At 70.1% G+C, this 7657-nt stretch overlaps 1 protein-coding gene across 2 annotated transcripts; it reads right to left on the bottom strand.

Moving 5' to 3' along the window:
* Positions 1 to 392: 392 nt before the first annotated feature.
* PPP1R1B (protein phosphatase 1 regulatory inhibitor subunit 1B) lies at positions 393 to 7296 on the bottom strand. Of its 2 annotated transcripts, none has more exons than XM_068996698.1 (8): positions 4691 to 7296; positions 3502 to 3562; positions 3128 to 3150; positions 2302 to 2377; positions 2078 to 2185; positions 1409 to 1477; positions 894 to 1040; positions 393 to 807 (listed from the first exon to the last, which is right to left on the bottom strand). In XM_068996698.1, the coding sequence occupies exons 1-8, from the start codon at positions 4769 to 4771 to the stop codon at positions 719 to 721; spliced, it is 654 nt and encodes a 217-aa protein (XP_068852799.1). In that variant the 5' UTR covers positions 4772 to 7296; the 3' UTR covers positions 393 to 718. The 2 variants fall into 2 exon arrangements, with proteins under 2 accessions (XP_068852799.1, XP_068852800.1); XM_068996699.1 differs by having other exon boundaries at positions 3502 to 3619; positions 4691 to 4761.
* Between the last annotated feature and the right edge of the window lie 361 nt (positions 7297 to 7657).

Raw genomic sequence — 7657 nt, 5'->3', positions numbered from 1 at the left:
GGGAGAGACCATTCTCCGGTGGGGGGAGGGGGGGCTGTCCATGGTTGGGAGACACCATTCCCCGGTGTGGGGGTGCCCATAGGGTTGGGAGACACCATTCCCCACATGGGGGGAATCAGTGGGGCGAAGGACAGACCACTGCCCATGGGAGAGGCGGGGGGTTGCTCATGGGGCACCCCATGGCTCTGTCCCACATCTCCTGCTCTGGCCCCCGGACCCCCAGACCCCCGGACCCCCAGTCCCCCCCTCCATCCCCTGCCCCACACCCCCAGCCTGTCACCCCCCCCAACAGAGCTCAGACCCCCCACGAAGGGGATCAGAGCCCCCAGCCCCCCATGGCCGCAGCCCCCCCCCCCCCCCCCAACACGCTCCAGCCTCTGTACAGCCGTTTATTGCGGGCGGGGGTCTCTGCTCGGTGGGGGCCGGGGGGCAGCAGCCGGGGGGGGGCCCAGACCCCACCAGCGCCCGGGGGTCCCATCCCCGGCTCCTGCGCCGGCAGCCGGGGGGGCACAAGGCCCGTGGGGAGGGGGCGGCCGTGGCCGGGGGTCCCGACGTGTCCCGGCGCGGCCCAGCATGGCGCGGCACACGGCACATGGCGCACGGCACGTGGCGCACGGCAGACGAAGCGCAGGCAGCGGGCGGGGGGCAGCCGGGGGGCACAGGCGAAGCTGCGGGGGCCGGGGGGGCCGGGGGGCCGGTGCCCGGTGCCCGGTGGCAGCTAACTGGTGCCCAGCGGGTAGGTGGGCGAGTGGCGCTCGGTGCCGATGGGGCGTGAGGGCACCTCGGCGAAGCCAACGTGTCGCCGCTCTGGGGACAGAAACGGGGCGTCAGCACCGGGCGTGGTGGCACCGGGGACAGCAGGGATAGGGGGTGGGGGGTAATGCCCCACGTACCCCCGGTGCCACCGTCCTGCTCCTGCCCCGGCTCCTCCTCGTCATCCTCGGCTCCCTCGGGGTCCTCGGGGATCTCCGACACCGTCAGCGACTTCAGGTCCTCCTCGCGCTCGTCGATGCCGCCGGCAAAGGACACCTTCTGCCCGCCTGTAGGAGCCAGCACGGTGGCCCCGGGGATCCCCAGTGTGAGGTGACCCCGTTGAGGCGCGGCGGGGACGGGACGGGACCCCGAGTCCCGGTGCCCGCCCGGCATCCCCAGGTGAGGGGATGCAACGAGCAGCCATGTCCCCTCATTGTCCCTGTGTCCCCATCATCCTCATCCTTCTGCCATCCCCATTCCTCCGGCCACCCCTGTCCCTCCGCCATCGCCATCCCACCACCATGCCCATGCTCCTGCCACCCCTCTGCCATCCCTGCTCCTCCCATGTTCCGGCCGGTCCCCATCCTTCCTCCATCCCTGTGCCCTCGTCACTCCCATCTCCATCCCTCCGCCACCCCCGTCCCCATCCCGTTACCTTTCCGCTTGTGCGCCTTGAGCCCGGCGGGGAAGTAGCTGCGCTCGGCTCTGCCCTGGCTCCCCGGAGCTGCCCGGGCGGGGGTCGATGAGGCCGGGGCACCGCGAGGCACGCGCGGCACCGGGGCACCGCCGGGGCCGGGGCGATGCCGCGTCACACAGCGGCCGGGGGTCCGGCTGGCGTCACCCGGCCCCGCGGGGGACGGGGACACGGCCCGGCGGGGGGACGTGGTGGCCTCGCCGGCGGGCGAGTAGGCAGCAAGGACAGGAAGCACCGGGAGCAGCCAGTCCGTGTCCCAATCCCGGCACACGCCCTGTCCCCGAGCGCTACAGGGGATGATGACCCCCGTCCCCATCTCCCCGTGTCCCCCAGGCTCCAGCAATCCTATCCCCGTGTTCGCTGGGTTCCAGAAGCCCTGTCCCTTTGTCCCCATATCCCCTGAGCTCCGGCATCCGTGTCTCTGTGTCCCCATGTCCCCTTGTCCCCTGGGCTCTGGCAGTCCCCTGTCCCCATGCCCCAGATTCCAGCGGCCCCACCGACACATCCCCACATCCCTTGGGCTCCAGAATCCCCCTCCCCATATCCCTGTGTCCCCCAGGCTCCGGCATCCATGTCCCCACATCCCTTGGGCTCCGGCAGCCCCATCCCCATGACCCCCGTCCCCCTCACCAGACTCGAGGGCACTGTCGGGGTCGCAGCCGTCATCGGGCTCCCCGTCGGAGCTGTCACCCCCGCCCATGCCACTCTCCAGGTGGGACTGCACGATGCGCTGCACCGCTGGGGAAACGCCGGTGTCACCGGGCACTGGGAGCACTGGGAGCACTGGGAGCACCGGGGTGCCCCCCCAGCCCCCTCCGCTGCCCCCGAGCCGCCGTTCCCCCCGCGGGAGGTACCTTTGAGCGAGGGCGGGGTGTAGGCACACGGGTTGGTCCTCTTTGGTTTGAGCAGGCAGCCCTCGCCCGACGAGCGCTGCGGGGGGAGCCGCGTCTGGGTGGGGGGGCCTGGTGTCCCCCCGGGGGTCACCGCAGCCCCGGGAGAGCCAGGAACCCCCCGGCCAGGTGGGGGGGCTGCGATGGGGGTCTTGAGATGGGGGACACAAGGCTGACACCCACCCCCGCCCCAGCAATGAGGACCCTGCTAAGGGGATGTGGCACTGAGCACATGGTGTTGGGGACACCATGATCCCTGCCATGGAGACCCTGCACTGGGGACCCCACAATGGGGACCCTGGGGCGGGGACCTTGCTTTGGGCATGGGGTATTGGGGACACCGTCCTGAGGACCCCTCCATGGGCATCCACATGCTGGGGACCCCCATTGTAGAGACACTGCCATGAGGACATGGTGCTGGGGTCCCCACGATGGGGACATTGCCATGAGGACGTGGTGCTGGGGTGGCCCTGTTATGGAGACCTTGTGTTTGGGACGCCTCGATGAGGACCCCACCATGGGGATGTGGCACTGGGGACGCAGTGCTGGGGACACTGGGCGAGTGACCCCGCGGTGGTCACGAGCTGGTTTGCACCGCGGCCAAGCTCCACAGCCTGGCTCAGCTCCATGTCCCCATCCCGCGCTCCCGTCCCCGGCGCTGGCGCCGTGTGCCCGTGCCGGGAAGGAGCCGATAAGCTCCAGGCGCGGGGACTGGGCCCCGATAACCCCCCCCCCGGGGGACACGGGACGGGGGAGCGGGGGTGTGTCGGGGATCCCGGCGCCCACTCACCTGGTAGGGCAGGTTCTCGTCCTCTGCATCAGCGGCGCCGGGGAGAGAGGGGTGAGTGGGACACTGGCACCCAGCAGAGCCGGGCAGGGCCCTGCCCACCCTCGGACCCCTCTCCAGGGGTTACCCTGCCCGCTGGGGACCCGTGTCCCCTCCCTGCCACCCTCTTCCTTATGTGACACCTCGTCCTCTCCCCGCCACTGTGTCCCATCCCAGACATCCCATTCCAAAGGTGGCACTACATCCCGCTCCCCCACCACGTCCCCTCCCTGCCACCATGTCCCATCCCAGACATGCCACACCATGCATGACAGACACCATGTCCCATCCCTCCACCACCTCCCGTCCCTGGACCGGACGTTCCCTGCCCCGCTCACCTGGGGAGGAGTGTTCGGAGAGCTGGAAGAGCATGGCCGGCGTGGGCCTCCGCCGGCGGATCTGGGGCACAGCGGGGTGTCACCGGCTGGGGACGCCCCGGGTCCCCTGTCCCCTGCCCTGCGCCCCAGGGACAGGTGTCTGCACGTGTGTGAGCGTGTGTGCGCCTGTGGGTGCAGGGCCACGAGCCCACCCGGCGCGGGGTCCCCGGGGTGTCCCCAGTCCGTCCCAGCCCCACGAGAGCCCCAGACCAGCTCCTCCGGGGCGGCTCTGGGTCCGGCGTGTGCTGGGGACGTCCTCTTGGATCAGGGACAACCGGTGGGGGTGGCTGCACCGACCCCCAGCGTGTCCTGTCCCCTTCATCCCATCCCTGTCCTCATCCTGTCCCTCTGTCTCATCCCTTCCCTTCTCTCCTGTGCCATCCCTGTCCTGTCCCTGTCCCTGCCCTGTCCCCCCGGCACAACTCTCCCTACGCGGGACCGCAGCTTCCACGGGGACCTTGGAGCTCTCTCGTCCTGTCCCCGTCTCTCTCCCATTCCGTCCCTTTCTGTGTCCCCCACGCAGTCCCGTCCGGTCTGTCCCTCCCTTCCCATGCCCTGCCCACTCCGATCCCCCTTGTCCTACTCTGCCGGTCCCATCCTTTCCCTTCTGTCCCCTCTGTTCCCTCCGATCTCCCCCCGGATCCATTCCCTCCCTCCCTCTGTCCCCTCCCACCTCCCGCTTGTCCCATCCCATCTGTCCCAACGCATCCTCCCCGACCCCCCTCTGTCCCTTCCATCCCCTGCCTTGTCCCCTCTGTCCCCTCCGATCCCCCTTGTCCTGCTCTGCCGGTCCCATCCCGATCCTCCTGTCTCCTCCGATCCCTCTTGTCCCATCCCATGCCTTGTCCGTCCCCTCTGTCCCCTCCGATCCCCCTAGTCCTGCTCTCCCTGTCCCATCCCGTCCCTTCTGTCCCCTCCAATCCCCCTTATCCCATCCCCTCCCTCCTGTCCCACTCTGTCCCCATCCCGTCCCCACAGTCCCCGTCCCTCCCCGCCTCCCTCCAGCACCCTGGGGCTCTCCCGTGTCCCCCTCCCGTCCCACGCGGTCATTCCGGGGGTCCCTCCTCGCCCCGAGGTCACCGGCAGCGCTTTGCCCTGGGACCGAGGAGGGACCCCCGGGGTGGCCCCGCTCCCCGCTCGTCCCTCTCACCATCTCGACGGCGCGGGGGTCCAGGTTGCTGGGGGGGGCCGGCACGGAGAACTGGATCTTCTTGCGCTCCTTGGGGTCCATGGCCTTGGCCGGGAGTCACCGGAGCCGGGGGGGGTCTCTGCCACCGGTACCGAGCGGAGTTCGCTGGCACCCGGGGCTCGGTACGGCGAGGAATGAGAGTGGCGGGAGGTGGGGAAGGCAGAGCCGGTGAGGAGGAGGAGGAGGAGGAGGAAGGAGAGGGAGGGAGGACACGTCTTCCTACCAGGCGCTGAATTATTCATCCCCCCCTCCCCGGGCAGGGGGGCTGAGGCCGCGGTAATGAGTCCTTGGGGAGCCCCCCAGGGGGTTCAGCCAACCCGTGGGGGGTCCTTAACCCCTTCCCTGCCATGGGGGGACCCCGGCTGCAGTGGCCGGTTGGGACGGGACAGGGACGGGTGGCTCCATATGTGTCCCTGTCCCTTGTGCCTGAGTCTCCCCAGAGGCGGGGGGGCAGGGGACAGGGGGACAGCCGCTCCCACCCCTGTGTGGGCAGCGGCAAAATTCCCTCCAGCCCCCCCGGCTGCTCTGTGCCACACGGGACAGGGACAGGGACACCACTCTAGGGATATGCACAGGGGACATCCGTGGGGACACGGGAGTCCCGAAACATCCCATCGCCTGTGTGCCGGGGGTCCCCCCCACCCCCAGCTGCAGCCGCCGGGATGCCGGGGGTGGGTGGCTGTGTTTTCACCCAGGGCTGTGCCCACCTGCCCTGGCACTTCCCCAGCTTTTGGAGATTTCCCCCATAGAAAATCCTACGGGACGCAAAATTTTCCCCCTGGGGAAGTGGGGGGTCCATCTCCCAGGGCAACGCTCGGCACCAGAGCTGCACATTCCAGGCAGGGACCGGGGGACATCGAGGGCACCTCTCCAGACCCCACCGAGGGGGCACAACCGGGGGGTCCCCATGCAGGGGGACAGCGGGGTCGTCAGCAGCCGGAGCGGCGGCTCGTCCCCTCCTGGGATGTCCCGGGGCGGTGTGGATGGAAGCCGCCTCTGAGCAGGAACGAGGAAGGGGGAGCTGGGAACTGGCTCCGTCCCCCGGATCTCCCGGTGCTCCAACGGCTGCGGGTGGCCGTGGGCCAGCAGCCGCCGCTCCAGCAAAATATTTACCCGAGTGGCACCGAGCCATGGACCAGCCTCCCGCCCGCCCGGCACCACGCGGCAAAGCTCGGCAAAACACGGCACAGCCCGGCTCTGGGTGACAAATCTTGGCTCTGGGTGGCAAATCTCGGCTCTGAGTGGCAAAGCCCAGCTCTAGGTGGCGAAGCCCAGCTCCGGATGACAAAACCTGGCTCTGGGTGACAAACTTATCCCTGTGGCACAGAACAGTGACCACCCCGCTGGGGACACAACAGGGACAGGCACCAGCAGAGCCCAGTGTCCTCATGAAGGCCAAAATCTGGCGACAAGGTGAGGGGCCCTCGGTCACCCTTGCGCCCTGGCTGGCCCTGTGCCGCGTGTCCCCGTGCCAGGCTCTGAGCACCGTCCCCATCCCGGGACCGGAGTCGTTATGGCAACAGGTTCCCGGGCTCCATCCCGCTGCTGTTCCCGCTTCTCCCACCCACGAAGACGACTTGTGAGGGGGTGGCCGGGCCCCCTCCCCTCCCTGCGCTGCGGCAGCGCCGGCACCCGCAGCCCCCCGGGATCGGCACGCGCCGCCCGCGCCCGCGCCCACGCACCGTCACCCGCGGGTGGCACCTGCAGCGTGGCACGGGGGGGCCGCACCGGGCCCGGAACACGGGGGCACCTTCTAGGCACACGTGTGGCACACATGGCCCCGCTCGTCGCCGGGATCGTACCGTGGGCACCCCGTGCCGTGCCCGTCCCCGTGCCGTGCCCGTCCCCGTGCCCGTGCCGCGGTGCCGCGGGGGCTGCAGCTCCGCGCAGCAGCGAATCCTCCCGCAGAGAGAGTAAAAATAGCAGCAGGTTGAGGGAAGAAGCGCTCGCCCCCCGCCAGCGGGCACCGGCGAGGAGCCGGAGCCTGCGCCCACCGCGGAGCCGTGGGGACGGACGTGGCGCGGTGTCACGGGGGCAGAGGGGTGTGAGGATGGACAGCCGTGGGGACAAGATGGGGACAGAGCTGGGGACGGAGCGTCGTGGTGATGGGGCACACCAGGGACGGAGCATGGTGGGGACAGGGTGCCACGGGGACAGGGTGCCACGGGGATGGAGCACCACGGGGACGGGGTGTGCTGGGGGTGGAGCACCGTGGGGACAGGATCCCATGGGGAAGAAATGCCCCAGGATGGACCATCGTGGGGACAGGGTGTGCTGGGGGTGGAGCATCGTCCCCAGGAGGGTCCCATGGCGACGAAGTGTCCCAGGGTTGGAGCATCGTGGGGACAGGGTGTGCTGGGGACAGAGTGTTGTGGTGATGGGGTACATCAGGGACAAAGGATTGTGGGGACAGGGTGCCACGGGGACAGGACATTACTGGGACAGGAAATCGTAGGGACAGGGCCCTGTGGGGACAGCGCATCGTGGGGACAAACACACCGGGACGATCGCCCGGTCCGAGGGTGAGGGGCGGGGGGCGGGGCCTGTGCAGTGAGGGGGCGTGGCCACAGAATGGGCGGGGGTGCCGAGACCCCCCCTCAGTGCCCCTCACCCCGGTGTTCCCCTCCGGGTCCCCCGCCCGGCCCTGCGGGGGTGTCCCTCACCCCGCTCCCCTGTGTCCCCTTCCAGCTCCCCTTGGACCGAGCCCCCCGAGACCCCCCCTGCACCCCAAGACCCCCCCGTGGGTGCAGCCGCCCCCCAGGAGCTGCAGCGGGGGCGGCGGGTGGGGGCCGGTGCTCCCCCGGGCGCAGAGGAGATGCTGGGAGTGGGAACACGCGTGGGAGCGGAGCACGCGTGGGAGCCTGAGGGGGCGGTGGAAAGGGGGGGGGGCGCGCAGGGGGCTTAACCCCTTCGCTGCTGGGAACCCCC

The sequence above is a fragment of the Aphelocoma coerulescens genome, chromosome 27 (genome assembly GCF_041296385.1).
Source record: "Aphelocoma coerulescens isolate FSJ_1873_10779 chromosome 27, UR_Acoe_1.0, whole genome shotgun sequence".
In the NCBI taxonomy this organism is placed as follows: domain Eukaryota; kingdom Metazoa; phylum Chordata; class Aves; order Passeriformes; family Corvidae; genus Aphelocoma; species Aphelocoma coerulescens.
The sequence above is the reverse complement of the archived record's forward strand: the minus strand, read 5'-3'. Positions and strand labels throughout refer to the sequence as shown.

Excerpts from the sequence above, each read along its gene's own strand:
- PPP1R1B (XM_068996698.1), bottom strand. The coding sequence starts at position 4,771 with ATGGACCCCAAGGAGCGCAAGAAGATCCAGTTCTCCGTGCCGGCCCCC. Across the intron at positions 3,151-3,501 it reads CTCCGAACACTCCTCCCCAG|AGGACGAGAACCTGCCCTAC; the intron begins GTGAGCGGGGCA and ends CCGCTGATGCAG. Across the intron at positions 808-893 it reads GCAGGACGGTGGCACCGGGG|AGCGGCGACACGTTGGCTTC; the intron begins GTACGTGGGGCA and ends TTCTGTCCCCAG.